General features: G+C 40.5%; 1 protein-coding gene across 8 annotated transcripts in view; it reads left to right on the forward strand.

Annotated features, from left to right (window-relative positions):
- The first annotated feature begins 2,791 nt into the window (after positions 1-2,791).
- Positions 2,792-19,458, forward strand: part of itsn1 (intersectin 1 (SH3 domain protein)) — a 36,477-nt gene continuing 19,810 nt past the window's right edge. For all 8 annotated transcript variants that reach the window (XR_005637124.1, XR_005637125.1, XM_039783888.1 and 5 more), the window contains exons 1-16: positions 2,792-2,964; positions 10,193-10,251; positions 12,081-12,173; positions 13,128-13,191; positions 13,401-13,561; positions 14,164-14,349; positions 14,652-14,730; positions 14,915-15,015; positions 15,439-15,502; positions 15,611-15,748; positions 16,196-16,290; positions 16,690-16,829; positions 17,103-17,225; positions 17,548-17,697; positions 18,127-18,267; positions 18,698-18,785. Coding sequence is in view for 6 of the 8 variants with exons in the window: in XM_039783888.1 (XP_039639822.1) it covers positions 10,224-10,251; positions 12,081-12,173; positions 13,128-13,191; positions 13,401-13,561; positions 14,164-14,349; positions 14,652-14,730; positions 14,915-15,015; positions 15,439-15,502; positions 15,611-15,748; positions 16,196-16,290; positions 16,690-16,829; positions 17,103-17,225; positions 17,548-17,697; positions 18,127-18,267; positions 18,698-18,785 (1,651 nt within the window). In the remaining 2 variants the exon portion in view is untranslated. The remainder of the gene's footprint in view (positions 2,965-10,192; positions 10,252-12,080; positions 12,174-13,127; positions 13,192-13,400; positions 13,562-14,163; positions 14,350-14,651; positions 14,731-14,914; positions 15,016-15,438; positions 15,503-15,610; positions 15,749-16,195; positions 16,291-16,689; positions 16,830-17,102; positions 17,226-17,547; positions 17,698-18,126; positions 18,268-18,697; positions 18,786-19,458) is intronic.

Raw genomic sequence — 19,458 nt, forward strand, 5'->3', positions numbered from 1 at the left:
ACATTTTTTCCTGTAGTATTACAATCTTTACAATACCGCCCTCTATAGGATGTTATGGATTACTACACATGTTAAAACTACTCGCGCGAAGGCAAAACTTACACTTCATAACATAATTTGAAGAAAAAAAAAATCTCCAATGTGAAGTGATTGGAATCACATTGGCATTTTAACCACCACCTCCCAGAAATTAAAAATTAAAAACACTCTTTTATGCACACTTCGAAATTGGCCCTATTTTTTTTATTATTATTTTTTTTTTTTGAGCACATAACAAGTAGCCTATACAGCCACAAGTGTATACAATACAAACAGGTCAAGTACGCCAGGGGAGATACAAAAAATAAAACAATAATAAAAAGGAAAGAAAACAATTCAATTTACATAAAGCATTTGAAAAGTACAAATTGTGTGTGTGTGTGTGTGTGTGTGTGTGTGTGTGTGTGTGTGTGTGTGTGTGTGTGTGTGTGTGTGTGTGTGTGTGTGTGTGTGTGTGTGTGTGTGTTCGTTCTAACAGCCTTCTTATTACTGCAACAGGATACAGATGAAACGTAGTGTGTAGTAAATGTGAATGGACAGCTCTATGAAGTTAGGTGTTTTATTTTGGAATTTGGACTTATGGATGTAAAATGTGGTCAAAATTAAAATCAGGTTGATTATATAAAATTGAGAGGTGAGATTCGTGTCATAGTTAATGAAACCAAAAACACATTTTCCCAGCACAAGGAGAATTCAGGGTAAATAAGATCAGCTAAGTATCGAGACAATTTACTCCAAAGTAATTTAGTATGAGGGCATAACCAAAATAAATGCACAAGAGTTTCTCTTTGATTCCCACAGAATGTACAGTTTACATTAAAGGTGCTGTAGGTAGGATTGGGAAGATCCAGGACTAGGCCGAAGAATTTGAACATCGACAACTTCTCAGTCCCTCGCCCCCTTTCTGCTAAACCTCAAAACAGTCTCCTAAGCCCCTCCCCCCACAAGGGAGAATTGAATACGTGCATGAGCAGTAATTGACACTCAGTTAGACACCTCCCCTGGCCCTGATTAGTGCATCTGAACAGGGAGCGGTGGATTTTTGCAAATCGCACTACAGGCTGTAAGTGGAGCCAGAGGCGTTTACCTATTAGGCTTACCTACTGCACCTTTAATGTCTTTTTTGAGCTTCTGTAAATAGTGGTTGGTTGGGTAAAACCTATGAAGCATTTTAAAAGAAATCTCTTTGACTTTATTAGTCAGAAAAAAACTTCTGCGGCAGAAGCCAGACCTTGTCCTTACATATGCTGTATCTCCAACAAAGCTGGACCAGCTGGAATTATTTTGTTAATATTCTTACAGTGTGGAGAGAAGCAACTTCTACCAACATCAGTATCAAGTACATTACTTAAAACAGACCATCAGCCCTAAAACCTCAGAAAAGTACAATTACACCTGTGGGGGTAGAATCGAAAACAATCATAAACTCGCTAGGAGTAACAGGGATAGCATACTGCTGAAGAAATTCCGAATAGAGAATAAAGTTGACGCCCTCCTGCAACTATTTGCAATCATATACTATCAATCATGTCACTCACATAGTTTGAGCCACTGAGCAAAACTCCACACATGAAGTCCACAAAAGCTTGATTCAATAATATCTTTATATCATTTTGTTTTGATCTTTTGCTTCTATTGTTTCTCAGTCATCATCAATGGCACTGTCTTGTAAGTAGAGTCTTAAAGTAGATGTGTATGCTAGATGCTTTTGTTCTGGTTGTCTAATTTTTACAAGGGCAGTCACTCTTATATGTTCCAAACTCTAGATGCATTAAGTCTTTGAATTTACATGATTTATCCTTGTGCAAATTGAATATTTACACTCTCTTGCTAACCCATCCTGTAAGATGTTTTAATTAAATATCAGTTTTTTTTTTTTAAGTATGTTATGGATTTTTACAAGTAGGCATATAAAGTGCCATTATGTTAGCTGTTTTATGTGACTAAAAACATATTCACTATGGTGCAATGTATAGCTAGCTGTCTTTTATGTAATTTCTCAATCCTGGTCATGATAATTTTAGTATTAGTTCAGAGAGAGAGAGAGAGAAATTATTCCCAAAATATGAATATAACTATATTGTGTTCTTTCCCTATTTTTTCCGAGCGCAAACAGCATACACTTCAGTAGCTTTATTGTATTTAGCTTCAAAGTTTTACCATTCTGATAGTCATGTAGTCATGTTTAAACATGCCCTGTCTGCTCACTTTAAGATGAACTGCCATTGTTATCCTTATGCCTACTGTTTATATTTGACTGTAGTTAATAATCCACTCACACTCTACTGTTTACTTACCTAATATTGGCCATCTTGGCCATTTAGTGGTTGTAATGTATTGATGTACGTATGCATGTGTTGTTGTTGTTGTTGTAGTTTTTTGTTGTTGTTGGTTTTTGTATGTACGTTGTCGTATTGCTAATTGTGTTTTTATTTTTTATTTTTTCACTCCTCTGTTGTTATGTAATGATTGTGTTGGGACCCCCTCGAAAACGAGATGATACATCTCAAGGGGTATATCCTAATACACATTTGAATATAGCCTATGTACGTTATTCTTATTTAAATATTTGTTGTTTTGGGATATTATTTTTTTCTTAATAAACAACAGCCGGTATAGGAGCGAAGTAAAATCCTTTTACTTCACAGCGTCCCTGACATTCGGGGCAAGCCAGCAGCTCGCAAATTCTCGCGAGGTTGGGTCGATGTCATTACAGTCACTATGACATATCGCGATACGACAGAAGCGTTACCCCATTTTCCAGCTGTCCCTCAGTCGGTCGGGATTTCGGAACCACAGGAGAATCACCGGAAAGGGTTTAGTGGTAAAACAGCACATTCGAGAGGGAATACAACATTATATGGTAACATAAACACGCAACGAGCTACGTTATCCTGAATTACACGATGGAAACTGAACTATGAGGTAAGGGCAGAGTGTAGTATCTGTGGTGTGGAAGAATGTCCCTGAGCGGGCTGACGTTAGCTTCTCACTGGTTAGCCTACTTGCTAGCTGCAGTGATATATATACGTTAGCGTGGCTAGTTGGTAATTTTTACCAGGTGTAGCGTGCTAACGTGAGCCTCGAACTGTGATATTAACCCGTCTAGCAGGTATCTAATATTGGTTTGTGTAACAAGATCAGGGCGACAAAAAAAAAATAAAAGAAGATGCCACCCAGCTGCTACTAACAGTTAGCCAGTAACGTTACGCTAATGGTAAATCACTGCATCGGCACTGGCAGCCTGTGATCTAACGTTAACATTGACGGGTGTTACTTGTGGTTCACTGTAGCCGGATCGGTTGAGAAGAAGATGATGAATAGACAAGGTTGCCGACAGTGATGGGGGGGGCAGACAGCGACTTTCATGGGTGGAGGTTGTCTCAGTCCGCCTAGCATTTGCTCTCCTGATGTTTGTGCACATCTGGCTAGCTAACTGTCCAGTCAAAACAGCCCCCTGCTTTGAGTATCCCATGATCTGTTTGAGACCTAAACATGCTTTGGGTTGCGAAGCAACTCATCATAGGCGAGTCCACGGAAGTAATGCAGGAAGTGAAGATGAATTGACAAACAGACCTTTCTTGTTACAGTAAAGTAAAGTTAATGTGTAACTTCAGCGTCCTCTCATTTACTTCGATTGGCTTACTGGGCTCGAGCTCGATCAGTTAGGACTAGTCTCCATGGTAATGCAAATACTGACAGGTCCTCTTTAAAGGTTGACTCGCAGATGAAAACACTAGGGCTGTGCTCGATTGAAGAAATTCTTAGTCGACTAACACTCATTCAGTTGTATCGACTAATCGATTAGTTGATTTAATCAACAGATCTGTAAATCTGAGTTTCTCCGCAAAGAGTCATGCAAAAGCACCACTTTAATTGTTACGTTTACCAGAGATGAGCTCGTACGTGTCTTGGAAATAAGTCATTCAGCATGAAAAAAGCATAAAACATGACTAATCGACTAAAGAAATCTAAGTTGACTAAGACCAAAACGACCGAATAGTCGACTAATCATCTACGAGGGATCAGCCCTAGAAAACACAATGGCCAGTGTGTTAAAAGTGCAGACAGGAGTAAATTACTACCATCCAAAACTCAATGATGCTTTGATCCAGGACCAATCTTAAATTCCTACAGTGCTTAGCATAAGTGAATACACTCATGCTAAAGTTGACTAGAGATTTGCATGGGGTGCTTTTCCATAAAATCATCTCTCAATGCAAATCAAACCAGCTATTAGGCTAACTGAAATAAAACCATGCCAATCTCTAGGTATGGTGAAGGGTATGTGATGATGGGGGGCTATTTTAATTCCAAATGAACTTTATCAGGATGCATAGTATCCTGGATCCATGAAATAACTGGCTTTTAAAAATAAAAATCTGCCTGCCTCTGTGGGAATTTAACACAGGGGTGTGTATACTTATGCCCCCTGTATTTTAAGGAAGAACATGTATTTATTTACGATACATTATTCATTCGCAAAGATAATTGGTGTCCTTAAAGGTTTGATTTCTTTCCTCCTTTTTTTAATTAAGGCATTAAGATCAATTTCCAAAAGATGATTTTTGTATTCCTCTTTTTAGTCAACTTTAGCATGGGTTGTATTCACTTATGCTGAGCACTGTATATTTGTGGGTTTCTACACACCTAAGACCTAACCCTGCTAACAATAGCAGGGATTTTACATGAGACTGACAAAAATGCAGTGTTGCTAACCGTCCTTTGTTCTGCAATGAGTTCAGCTAGATTTAAGCTGTAACAATTCACTGATTAATCAGTTAGTCAATGGATGGGAAATGAATCGGCAACAATTTTTATAAGTGATTAATAGTTACAGTTGTTAAATCAAGCAAAAGTGGCAACTGTTCTATGATTGTAGAATGTCAAATGTGAATATTTACTCCGTTTCTGTGTTTTATATAATTAAGAAGAATATCTTGGGTTTCGCAGGCATTTTTTTTTAATACAGTTGATTAATACCAAGAAGAACACATCTTGTAGAGTAAAGTCAAAGGGATATCTGTAGTTCTGAAGTCTGATTATCATGTAATAATCAGTGACAATAGTTTACACTGTCTCTCTAATACTGACTAAAAGAGACAGAATTGGTATGGTAATGTATATGTGCATTATCATTATGTTTGGATATATGCAGCAGATGGGCAGTAAGTTTCCCCTGTGATTGGTGCCTGGTCTTCTTTATGTGCCCAGCAGCCTCATTCGCTTTTGCTGCTATACAACACAAATCTACTTAAGTCATATGAAGGGTTGTATAGGTGGATCATTCTCCGTGTGTGTGTGTGTGTGTGTGTGTGTGTGTGTGTGTGTGAAAAGTCCTATACATCCTAAAGCTTTTTATTTCTGTTTTCAATGGCGTTTCATGTCCCTGAGATCCTGGTTTGTTGGGCAAATCCACATTGCCCACATAATCATCCACAGTTCAAAAGTTCATCTGGGTTCAGGAGGAGGCTGACTCTTCGTTCAAACAACCTATAAATCAGAACCACATAATACGATTTGTTCCACCATATCCCAGGAAGGACTGCATTCAACATAGCGTTTCTTTCATCCAATGCCAACAGCTTCAAGGGACAGAATTCATAATATTATCCGTCAGCAATGGAAAAAGTGGTGAAACATTGTAAACAGGCTTAAACAAGCCAAACGGATCAGGCAGCCAACCCATGCGATTTATTTTCAAATCGATATTACACACCAACATCTCTCTAATATAAAGCTAGTAATGTCATTCGAAAAGGAATACCATTTGGTAGCCTAATGTAAGAGTCACATGGCCAGTATGATCAGTAGGCTAATCTTTTTGGATAATGAAGTGAACTGCTTTGACCGTTCAGTTTGAGGGCATTTTATTTTGATAATTTGACTACAGGAATAAGCGAGAACTCACATGGGTGAATTTATGTTGTGTTGACATTTTCCTTGTAGTACGACCCAAGAAAATGGCTTCATGAACCTAAAATCCCCCCAGTGCTGTGCTTAAGTTTAGCCTGTGTTACCCTCCAAAGCATTTTGGTCCTGCTATCAGTTTTTACTATGTGATAGTTCTAACGTTAGCCAGCTGTGGAGGCTGGCAGCATGTATGTTGGTTTGGTTTGGAGGGACGGGGGCAGGGATCTTTAGGCAAGGATGGAGTGATACAGGAGGAGTTGGGTAACTGTCCTGTCACCCCCGCCTCACCACTTGACATCAGTGTGATAAGAATGTGTTTCAAGAGAGAGAGAGGCACAGAGCTTAGGGGCAGTGTCAGAGGGTGTGTTGAGAGTCTGTGTTTCTTTAGTGTGCGAGTGAGAAAGAGAGAAACTGTGGCGCGGGGCTGGGCCATATGACGATGTATACCATGAAAACGATATAAAAATGATTGTAATATTTATTTTTCTATATCGTTTCTATCGCGATGCCAAAAAACCCAAACGCCAAACTGCGTTACAGCAACGTTTACATCCTTTGGACGACGCTTTAAGTTCTGATCCTTGCGTGTTATGTTCATTTTGCACTAAAGTGAGAGACTACTCAGTACTTTTCATGTCACACCTTTATCATGTGGCTATTTCATTTATTTATTAAATTTCCCTCAAATCTGCTAGATCCTGATATACAGTATATCCTTATCGAGATATGAAATGATGACCTACATCGGGATAGAAGATTTTTAATGTTCTGTGTTGAATGTCAGGAGGGTGCTGCTAGTGATTCTAAACATGCTGCAGTGTCCATAAATTACTTGACTAAGACTTTTTACGCGACTTTGAGTGATTTTGGCTTCACTTTTTATTTATTTATCAGTTTTAAATATCAAACTGTCAAAAATAATTGAGCGTTTATGACAAGAGTTCAGAACCCCCACCCACTCCAGGGGGCATCCCCGAATAAACATACAAAAACGACAAGGAGCGTGCTAGTGATTTCTGACACTACTCTGATTGAGAGCTGAATGATACACCGAGGGAAATCACTATCTGAGACAGGAAACACTACGCCACTTTCCTCTTAAATGCACCGTACAACTCAGAGTAAGTAATCAAATATAATGAGAATATTGGCGCGTATTTCACATTTATATAATTATCCAGCATTGTCACGTCCAGTTGTGTGCAGTTGTCCCAAATGCAGTCCTAGAAGAAGGGAAAGGGGAACGTCAGAGGGGGTCAGCAGGAAAATAAAAGGGGGAGGGACAACGAGAGAAGAGAGTCTGAACCATGGATGTATTAAGAGAACTGAACCCTAATCTGTATCTTGTCCCAAAGCTGCCTTTTAAATGTGTGTGTGTGTGTGTGTGTGTGTGTGTGTGTGTGTGTGTGTGTGTGTGTGTGTGTGTGTGTGTGTGTGTGTGTGTGTGTGTGTGTGTTTGTATGTATATGAGGGGCTTAAACAGGCATCTGCCACAAGCCTTGATAACAAAGCAACACTCCAGCTACATCCCCATGCTCTAATTACAGTATACAGACTAATCACACAAATACAGTACATGTACATGTACGGGGGAGAACAAAGCATTAATACCCTCGAGTACACACTCCTATGGTACGCCATGATGACAAAGGAAATAGATGCACCATGACGGCAACAAACAAATTTCAAATATATAGCTAGTTGACTTTTCATTGACGTTTAAATCAAACTTGCAGCTGGATTTATAATTTTTGCAGACTTTTTCTGTCTAATCAAAGACATATTTATATTTGCATGACTGAAGCTGAACACTTGAATATGATCAGCGAATTAAAGGAATGATTAATTAGTGAAGCTGCATGGTGAACGTGACCTGGTGAATTCTGCTAGTAGCATGATTTCAAAATATCTTTTTAGGCTAAAAACAAAATTTCTGGCTACTTCTACATTTTTGTTGGTGTCACAAAGGGTGTGATCATTCTTGCTGTTAGTTTTTATATATATATATATATATAGAGGTATTGTGGTAAACTGGCGCTCGTAAACAGAGGTTTACTTTGATTTGTAGCTGCTTATTTGCTGAACAGAGTTTTGGCTAACTGACTGGCAGATTTTGGCAGCTTGATAAATAAAAGTTATTAACTTCATCTAAAGATAACACCGCTCTCTGCTGCAATTTCATGACAAAATAGCTGAATATGATCCTTATAAAGCCATAAACCCTTGTGTTTTGGGGTTTTCTCAGTTGTCCGTTCAGATTTGGTGCCTCTGGAGTTTGTGTATCTCATCAGAGAGAATAAGAATAACAGGATTTGGTAAATAATAATTTAAAAAGTTGAATGTAGTTGACTAGCAGTTTGATGATCCTGTCCCTAGTTTAGAGCAGGCAAACAATCTACTGTAGTTGCCCAACTGCTTTGACATTTTCTCAGTGGCAGGTGTGTGTGTGTGTGTGTGTGTGTGTGTGTGTGTGTGTGTGTGTGTGTGTGTGTGTGTGTGTGTGTGTGTGTGTGTGTGTGTGTGTGTGTGTTTTGTGTGTGTGTGTGTGTGTGTGTGTGTGTGTGTGTGTGTGTGTGTGTGTGTGTGTGTGTGTGTGGGGGTGGGCTTTGTTCGTCTGACCTAGTTAAGCTGGTTACTTTGTCCTACCACTCTGATGATAATGGGACTCACACTCACTCACACACTCTTCAATAGGCTAAGGACCGTTTTCTACTGAAGACATAGTCTTAATTGTTCACAGCAATGTCAAAGTTACTTTTTCCGAAAAGAGACATTGCAGTTGAGTTTTTTTTTTTTTTTAAAGTTTGCTAACTACGTACTAAATTCCATCCATCTCCATTATATTGTGGTTGTGACAAAACCTTAGAGTCTCATCAAATGGACCTTTTTAACTGGGTTTCTCCTCATCCCTGAGTCAAAAACAAACAAACTGATTTTTATTTACATCACACTGAGGGTAAAAAGTCAGAACCCCCCACACCCTTCTGAAGCCCTTGTCTGTTGCAATGTGTATGTCAGATTATTCTGTAAGTTTTATTATGGGTTGTCTGCTGGCTACAGTGATACAGGCAGGTCTGGATCTGATTAACATACCTCTACTAGGGCAGAGGTATCCACACACACACACACACACACACACACACAATGTTATTGTGAGTGTGTAAGGCACTCTTTTATGTCTCATTTTTAAACATACAAAATATACAATTTGGACATAAACCCTAACTGTCACTTGTTTTGATCCTTAATAAAATTCTTTAAAAAATTAATTGAAATAACGGAGTTTTTTGCAGTAACTTTAATACGTGTTTTAATGGTTGTTCTGTCCATATGGAGGATTCTTTCAACCGACAATACATGTTTTCAGACAAACATCTTAAAAAACACCTTTTCCCTGTTTGTATTTTGGGGGATTTTAGTAAGCAACTTCCAGTTTGTATTGCCTAAAAGAACCACTGACTTTAAAAAGACTCCAGCGGAGCTTTTTTACAGGCCAACTTTTAAAAATAAAACTGGTGTTCACTGTGGTCAGCTCCCAAGTGAGAATGTGTGTAAATGAGTGTGAAGCAGAGTGGGTTTGAAAACAAGCAAGTATGCTCAGGCTGGCTGCCCTGCATAAATAAAGGTTTGCTGCCCTGTTGACATGCACGAGCATGGCTGAAATGGTCCAGTCCCCTTGGACTGGGACCAGCCTAAATACCAGACGACAACAGCAGATTGATGCAGAGCTCTTTTTTTTTTTTTCTCACATAGACTTTAAAAAAACATGGGATTCAAAACATGCTATATCCCTTTTTGAGATTGTCGTTGTTTATGTATTTGCTTTTTGGTGTGTGCATCTGTCATTGCATCAAAACACAGGAACCATAATGGCTCACCCGACTAGAAAGTCACAACTTCAGCATCAAAAGACAGCAGAGTGGAAAATTAACTCCGGACTTGTGCTGGAAAATAATTGTCCTCTGACTGAGTTTGTCTACTGTTTGTCTACTGTATCAACACATTTGGCGGTTGACCTGACCACACATTATTTGGTCTTGTTAATGTGCTGTTGTGCGTTGGATTGTTGACCTTGGTGACTGAAGTGAGCCCCTTTTTCCTTTTGAAAGCATTTTTGTGGCTCACCAGTGAAGTGTTCTTAATGTGAAGTGGTTATAATTACCAAATGATTTGCTGTACTGTTGGATCGTTGATTTATTGATCAACCACTTTATCTATTTTCCTAAATGTGTTGTTTCAGGTGTTGTGTAGTGCAGACGACTGAGTGAACCATGGCACAGTTCCCCACCACATTCCCAGGTCAGTATGTGTGTGTACCTGGCATGAGAGATGGGTATAATGGAAGGTAATGTTTATGTTTTCTTCTCCGCGTTGACGGCTAAAGGCCATTTTATAGTTGTGCGTTAAATCGACGGCGTACCCCCACAGACCCCTCTGCGTCTACGCCGGACCCTACGCCGTAGCCTGACGTGCACCTCTCGAAAAATGTAACTACACGTCACAGCGATGCACATCGCTCGGCCGTGGCTTGGTAGCGTTCCATTTCCCCCGCCTCATTTCCTGGTTCTCCTTCTCCATAAACAACGTGAAATCAAGGAGAGGGTTAACTTTTCCTGCTCCAGATCTCCCACCGTGGTCAGAAAGAACAGGGGAGACACTTTGTTTCTCTCACTATGACTCTAGAGTCACTCTCTCACTTCTCCCCTCGCTCTACAACACACTCCCCACACACACACACGCATGCTGGCTCGATGCTCACACCAACGCACAAGTATAAACATCAGGCCACTTACGTAGGCTACGGAGAAAGCTCTGCGTGGAGCCTCCGCACAAAACGGAGAGTCAAGAGCACGTTGGCGCCACATTACTCCATTAATCCACTGTAAAATTCCACCAGTCCATTAAAAGATGAGCCCCACCTTCTCATTAATCTACTTTAATTTGAATCATAACTAGTTTTGCATCCACATCTTAGAATCCCCCACCATTGCCAAGCACATTAGAGTTACTTCCGGGGAGACGCAGAATAAAGTTGCACAACGAGACATAGCTGCAGAGCTCCCGTCAGGGGGACGACAAACAGATGGATAAACAGGCCGGCTGACTCCAAATGCATAAAAACCACACAGTGTGAGATTAGTCAGACTATAAACCGATTTGTTAGATACAACATATTGCGTGTACTCGACTCTGTGCTGAATGAAGACTAGCCACTCGAAACCATTGTTGATCAGTGGTACATAACGGGGCGAAATGTTGCTGTTCAGTTAGAAACGAGGGCATAACTGCTCATGTCTATATACTGTAGCATCTAAATATTGATACCATCAATATAGAGTTTGGCAGGTATAGACAAAATTGCCATTTGGACGATTGCTGTATCCCAAAAATATGAATAATGATAAAAAGCTCATTGCAAATAGCTGTTTTTATGAGCTTTTTCTGCATTTTTCTTTAAGAACATTATGGCAGAAAGGTCCGGGCCACATATGTAAAGAATAAGCATCCTTTCCATCAACCGCTAACAAAGGAAGTAAAAAGGGAAAAAAAAAAAACATTTCTGTCAGCAGCAACTGTTCTTGCATTTAGAAACGAGTCAGCATGATTCACTAAACATGTACATTGACAGTAAATGGTACAGGATGGAGTTGGAACTAAAGGGAACCATTGCTCTGATGGGTTCCTGACTAAATGTGATGTGGAAATTGAATTGAATTGTTAAAGAAAAAACAGTGGAAACTGCGCTATTATTAGAGCAGAGAGGCGAAGGACCAGCTAATTATTTAGGAAGGCCGCTGAATCATCCCTGTCAGTTACTGATGAGTCAATTAAATTCACATGTTAATGTCAGACTTAGTCAAAGACCGTCTTGCCGTGCACTGATCTTTCTAAGGAGCTAACTGGTCTTTCTAAGGAAGGACAATGGTCTCTGACTCAGTCCCGTTATTTTCTTTCCTCATTATTCTCCGAGTTGACACATGTACTTATTAGAAATCTAACAGGAACTGAAAGTCATGACTAACACATTCTTCTCATTCCTCCCTTTACTCCTTCTGTCTGTGTCTGCCTTTGCCTTGGCATTCGGGTTTGGTGTCTAATCTGTACCTCTTTGTTTCTTTTGTGGGTAGGTCCAGATGTGTTTCTAATCTCAGTGGATGAGAGAGCCAAACATGATCAGCAGTTTCTCAGCCTCTCTCCGACTGCCGGGGGTTACATTACAGGTAACTCTCTCTCTCTCTCTCTCTCTCTCTCTCTCTCTCTCTCTCTCTCTCTCTCTCTCTCTCTCTCTCTCTCTCTCTCTCTCTGTCTCTTTGTGTGTGTCTCTCTCTGTCTCACCCTTACAGTGAGTGGACTGGGATAGTGAGATGAGGACATGAACAAGGGCAGTGTTTTTCAAGGTCCCCATTGTTTGAATCTGTGTTACAGAAAACAGAATCTGAAATAAGAAAACAAAATTCATTCAACAAATCCATTATTGGAATTCATCCACTTAGCAAGAACATGTGTATGTGATGTGTGATGTGTACTTGCAGTAATTTTAACTTTACAAAATTTTTCATTTAAACAAATCAATAAATAAAACCATAAAAAAAACAACGAACCCATGAAGCCATAAAAAAACCCAAAAAATATAAAAATATTATAATTCCGATTTCTTAAAAAATAAAAAAAATTAAGGGAATACTTAGGCACTGTATGTGATGTGTATCAATAAGTTAAAATAGTAGGGCTGTAGCTAACGATTATTTTCTCGACCAATCTAATAATTGTTGGGTCAATAAAATTTCAGAAAATGGGGAGTAACGGCCATCACAATTTCCCAGGGCCCAGTTTAATATGTTGAATTTGCTTCAGTCCAAAACACCTAACCATATTCTGTTTACTATCATAGAAGACTAAGTAAATATGAACTGTGAAAAAGACTGATGAATTGTCTTTTCTATAAAGCTAAGTTGTGTTCTGTCACCTGATGGCACCATTTAGATTGTCGTATCGACATTGGAGAAAGTGCAATTAAGAAACGTTTTAATTTTCTTTCAGTTTCTTCAGACTTGAAGATGAAATTCAATACTTATGTATTTTAAATGGGCTCTGGCTTTCTCCAGGTGGTCTAAAGTGGCCTTTTCTTTTTTTTGTCCTGTATTCATATATCCTGTTTGTGTTTCTCTGTTAAGGCGACCAAGCCAGGAACTTCTTCCTTCAATCAGGTCTGCCCCCTCCCATCCTGGCTCAAATCTGGTGAGTCACATAGCCAGGACGTCACTGCTCACTCTCAGCCTGACAGCTGTTAAGTACCCAGATCAATCATTTCTTTATAAAAAAAAACAAACTGCACTCTGTTTAGTAATAACGTGTATTCACACCATTTCTTCTTAAGGTCGTGACAGCCTTTTTTTTGTGTAGCAATGCATCAGTCTGTTGACCTTTTCTCTGTGCACCTGAATCAGGGCTCTGGCTGATATGAACAGTGACGGTCGCATGGACATCCACGAGTTCTCCATCGCCATGAAACTCATCAAGCTGAAACTCCAGGGTCACCCTCTGCCCCCCGCTCTTCCTCCCAGTATGAAACAACCCGCACTGACTTTACCCCCACAGAGTGGCTTTGGTAAGACACAGACAAAAATCACCAAATGTACTCCCGAAACATCTGCCTGACATGCAGTTTTAGGTTGTGATTGAACACTAAATATTGACAATGCTAAAACATTTTGTATTCTTCTTCTGCGCCAGTTGTAATTTTCGGTGTGGTGGTGCACTGCTCCTAAGTTAATACAGCAGAAACACCGCACACAGTTGAATGTAATAACTCAATCATATCAATATAAATGATATAAGATGTAATCTTTGGCTGTCAGTTCATGTGGGCCTGAAAAAAGGCTGTGGTAAAACTCTGTGCTGGTAAAACTGAACACTGCAGATGTATTTGATAAGGATGATGTCACTCTTTCATTTCCAAAGGTCATTTAGGAAATGCTTGCTCACTCTCCTCCAGAGATCAATAAAGTTATAATGCACAACACAGACTCATAATGTTCCCCTCCTTCAGCTCGCACCATGGCTCTCACACCCCGTTTACTAGTAGAAATATATAATGTCTAATTCAGCACCAGAAAACATATTGACAGTAGTTCTCTCTGATGTCTTTCTCTCATGCGGCTTTCGTGTCTAATAATCATGTCTTTACTGTATATCGTTTTTTACCTCCAGGCATGCCGCCCATGCCTCCCATCTCGGCTCCTCTGTCAGGCGTGCCTCCACTCCCCCTGCCACCTCTCCCTGTCGGAGTGTCTCCCCCACTCGTCTCGTCTGCCGCGCCTCCCCTCCCCCCGCCCCTCGCCAACGGAGCTCCTCCCACAGGCATAATGCAGCCAATCTCAGGCTTCTCCCACCCAGGTAAACTACTGCAATAATACAGCTGATGTGTTCATGTTGCTTCTGTAGCAATTGTGGGTGTGGGCAAAGGTCTCGGTTCTATAAGCTTCTATTTACACGTAATGTACACATTCATATTTCCAGTAGTAAGTAGCAGGTATAGCAGCTTTAAATTAGTTGTTGACTTATTGAATGTCACACCGTTAAATAATTACATGAAATGAAATGCTTCCCAAAGTGTATACGCTGTTTGAAGTTAAGTGAAAATCTGAGTACTTGAACACAGCCTGAGACTAAAATGCATTCTTCTTTGTCTCTCTCAGCTCCCTCTGTCAACAAGTCTTCTTCGTTTAATCGTTCCAGTACCAAGTTGCAGAAGGGGCCGTCCGTGGATATTGCTAGGTACAAATGGGTTTTGCACCAAATTAATATAAATTTAGGCTGTACACTTCCACCCCTCAGGGAGCTAAGGAGTATTTTTTAACATGCATCCTACATTAAATGTGCTTATTTTTTTTTACTTTTGACCTGCTCTATAGTTAAGTCAGATCACTTAACTCTGTTTATTTTCTCTTACTCGTCCCAGTGTTCAGCCCCCGCCTGATTGGGCTGTTCCTCAGTCCTCCAGGCTGAAGTACAGACAGCTTTTTAACTCCCATGACAAGATGATGAGTGGACACCTCACAGGTACTCGCACACATACACTTGCATGTCATTTCTGATAATATTTCTGTCACGTTTGCTGCAGGGTTAGAAAAACTAAACAACTCCTCTTTGTTTCTGTTAATATTAAACTGTTTGCATGCTAGAAAGCCAAAATACTGCTGACGTTCTCACGAGATAAATCTTGGGAGCCACTTCCTGACCTTGCGGGAGACAACATCGCTTTTTGTATTGTGACTTCATTGGGACTCATAGAAAAAGCTGCTGTAGAAGGCTTTCGTCAGTCACTTTCTCACTCACTTTGTCGTGAGTGCTGGAAACTGGCTCCTTACTTGCGCTAGTAAAAATGAACTTTGAGAAGAACTTCAGTGATTCTGTCTATTCTTTGATAAATAATTATTGGAGCACGCAGCATTAAACGTGATTGGTGATCTTCCTTTCTCCCAGGTCCCCAGGCTCGCACTATCCTGATGCAGTCCAGTCTTCCTCAGGGACAGCTGGCCACGATATGGTCAGTACATGGAAATTTAACAATTTCATCTTTACCAAAACGGGAATAGACAGTTAGAAGACATTCGTCCTTAAAATACTTAATATGTTTTTTTTTTTTCTCCTTTAGGAGTCTATCAGATATCGACCAGGATGGAAAGCTAACAGCTGAGGAATTTATCTTAGCCATGCACCTCATAGATATGGCTATGTCAGGGCTACCGCTCCCCCCGGTGTTACCGCCAGATTACCTCCCACCCACATTCAGGTAAATACTGTCACTTTAAACCTCATTAACTGACAGCAGCATGTTACATATGTACATAGTTACGCAGTACTTGCCATCAGGGTTCAAAATGAACTTTTTTTCGTCCACCAGCGAAATGGCTACTGAATGTTCAAATTGTACCCGCTACTCGTGGCCGGGTTAGCTCAGTTAGTAGAGCAGGCTCACATATATAGAGGTGTATGCCTCGACACAGAAGGCCCAGGGTTCGAGTCCTACCTGGATGATTTCCTGCATGTCTTCCCCCTATCTCTCCCCTTTTCATATCTAGCTGTCCTTTCCATTGAATTCAATTATTTTTTAAGTTATATATTTGAATATTAATAGAAGTAGTAAATTGTGTTCACTCAAAAGTGACTAGTGGCAATACTGGCCGTGTGTATTCATAATTTGTATCGTTTTGACGGTGTGGTTGTGTGTGTCTTAAAGGCGTGTGCGAAGTGACAGTGTTCAGTCGGACCAGAAGAGCGTCCAGGAGGAGTTAGAGGAGGAGGCGGAGAGCAGCCAGGACAAGAAATTACCAGGTAGTTCACATCATATAACTGGTCAAACGGGGAGCGGACCTGCCCTCACCTCTGTTGGCTTCAAGACCTTACTGACATTTTTTGGGGAAGAAGAATGCTTCGACAACTGCAAACAATTCAGTTTCTTTAAAACATCTGCAGTTGTTCTAAGGAGGTCAGCCGCCTAACGTGCCACGAAACTCTTTGGCTTCTTCTTGTCACCAACTGGCACAAAACAGCCGTCCACTTTGCTTTTTAATCCACTTTTACTTTCCATCAAGTTTCCTTTGACGTTCATGTAAAAAATAAAGGTTTTGGTAGTTTGAAATGAAGTCGAATAGTGTGTATGTGGACTTGTTGGTGTTGGTTAAGCAAGGCTACTGTACGTTGTTTATATTTACTCGCTTTGTATCACCACAGTGACGTTTGAGGATAAGAAGAGGGAGAACTTTGAGCGAGGAAACCTGGAGTTGGAGAAGAGACGTCAGGCTCTGCAGGAGCAGCAGAGGAAAGAGCAGGAGAGGCTGGCAGCGCTGGAGAGAGAGGAGCAGGAGAGAAAGGTAGACTCTATTGACTATATTGATTGCTCATTGCCACACTGTGTGCCTTCAAAATTTGAATTGGCTGTAAAATATTTGCTTTTATAATAGCCATAGTGCTTTCACTGTAACAGCCTCAGTATGCCACGTCTTTGAAATTAATCAGTACATTATTTACCTTTTTTATGACGCGTTTTTACGGTTGAAACTAGGAGGAAAAGCATTGGGGGTGACCCTTAACAAATAATAGAGTTGTTTGTTCTGCCAGCTGATGTTTGTGTTGGTTTTTCTCAGGAGCGTGAGCGTCTGGAGAATGAGAGGAGACGACAACACGAACTCGAAAGACAACTGGAGAGACAGAGAGAGCTGGAGAGGCAGAGAGAAGAGGAGAGACGCAAAGAGATAGAGAGGAGAGAGGTATGAAGGAGAGAGCCAGGGAGAAAAATGATTACCGGGGATCTGCATCTCAAATGAAGAGTTCTGCTTGAGTTGACGTTGAACTGCTGCAGACTTGTAATTACATCTACTGCAGACAACTTAGAGGCCTTTCACTGCCCTCTTTAAACCTCAGCTCGTATAGTAAAGAGACCCTAATTTACACTCCTATAGAAGATGGCTTGTTGTGTATAATGAAGTGTGTAGTACTCCAATGATGTAATGTCCAATCTTGTGCAATACATTTATAATAAATAAACTTTTTGTTGTTGTGTGTGTGTGTGTGTGTGTTTGGTTCGTCCAGGCTGCTAAGCGTGAATTAGAGCGCCAGCGTCAGTTGGAGTGGGAGCGTCAGCGTCGCCAGGAGCTTCTGACTCAAAGAAACCGAGAGCAGGAGAGTATCGTGCTGCTCAAAGCCAGGAAGAAGACCCTGGAGTTTGAACTGGAGGCTCTGGTAATCAAACATAGCACACCTAGTCACATAATCAAATATGCTGTGTACACAGAGTAGACGAGAGAATATAGGGCCTGTCATTCAAAGGGAGATTGAACTTTGGAAAGCTGACAACATGCCATACTGCATGGCAATTATTTAGTCAAAGCAGATTAGCACTGCTAGCGTGTACAATAAAGACAGCATCACTGTGAGCTAACCGAGCGGACTGGTTGCAGAGAGTCACGCCTTGGCCTGACAGGCAGAGTGTTGTTTGTTTTGTGTGATAATTATGGGCTTGAAAGTTTCTTCAAAGATGAGCCAAAAGCGATCACCTAACGGAAAGAGGAGAACAGCTGTCAACAATTTCTCTCTGTAATCTAATACTTTGCACGTCCGCAGAAACTTAATAGGATGTTCCTTCCCATCTCTCTTCTCCTGTCCTCCTAGAATGATAAGAAGTCCCAATTGGAGGGCAAGCTGAAGGATGTTCGGTTTCGTCTGTCAGCTCAGCGGAGAGAGGTGGAGCAGACCAATCAGACCAGAGAAACGCGCATTGCTGAAATCACCCTGCTACAACAGCAGCTGCAGGTACGCCAAACAAACAGACAACCAAGTGTAAAACCATCAGCAAATGAACACAAAATGGTCCCATTCATTTCTGCTACATCTTTAATCACCGGAGCCATTCGTGTAAACACACTGACACATTCTTAGAGAATAGGAATACCTCCATGTATACAATTATGATCTGGGATTTTAAATAAACATTTATGTAGCACAAAATAGAGAAAATGAAATGAAATTCTTTTTTCCTGATGTGACTACATGTTAATCTGTACTTAGCCTTGTAGCGTATTGTATTCTGTTTTCTTGTACTATATTGAATATGAAACTGTATGTTGTCTTGCACGCTTATGCTTTTCTTGGCCAGGTCGCCGTTGCAAATGAGAACCTGTTCTCAACGGCCTACCTGGTTAAATAAAGGTTAAATAAAAAAAAATAAAAAATGTGTCTGCAGGACTCCCAGCAGTGGTTGGGGAGGCTAATTCCTGATAAACAGAGTCTCAATGACCAGCTGAAACAGGTTCAACAGAACAGTCTGCATCGTGAGTACTACATCAACTAAACACACACTTTGTGTATGCATAATCTTGCCTTGATGTTAGCAGTTGAATTACATCATGCTTTAGGACGGTTTTGCAAGTTATCATACTATATCTTTGACCCCTGTCTCTACAGCAAAAGTAATGAATGTCCTGTAGAGTGGGGAAGTATTTTAAAGTACCTACTCTCTGACAAGGTTAGGGTTAGGGTTAGGGGGAAGCCTGTTGCAACAATGCACTCCAAAATTTATGGTTTTAATATATGAATTTCATTGGAAGGATTAGTTTCATTACAGTATATTCTTTTCAGGCTATGAGCAGCAGTGTTTTTCTTAGATCTTGTTACATTCACACATACACCTGTCCTGTGTTGTATAGTGAAATCCTGAGCCAGCAGGGACAACTGATCTATATCGACGACGATTCATTTATGGGATTGCTCCGGTGCCATCCGGAAATTCCATCGGATGCCCCTTTTTTTAATTTTAGGCCAGATGTCCGTCACCTTCCGCTTTCTTTGTGTTGGCATTTTAAACTCCGGTGGATTTCTGAGGACTCTGGTTAACTGCTCCTCAGATCTCTGCAGGGTAAATCCAGACTAGCTAGACTATCTGTCCAATCTGAGTTTTCTATTGCACGACTAAAACAACATTTGAACGTACACGTTCCACCAAAA

This window comes from Perca fluviatilis, chromosome 19 (assembly GCF_010015445.1).
Source record: "Perca fluviatilis chromosome 19, GENO_Pfluv_1.0, whole genome shotgun sequence".
Taxonomy (NCBI): domain Eukaryota; kingdom Metazoa; phylum Chordata; class Actinopteri; order Perciformes; family Percidae; genus Perca; species Perca fluviatilis.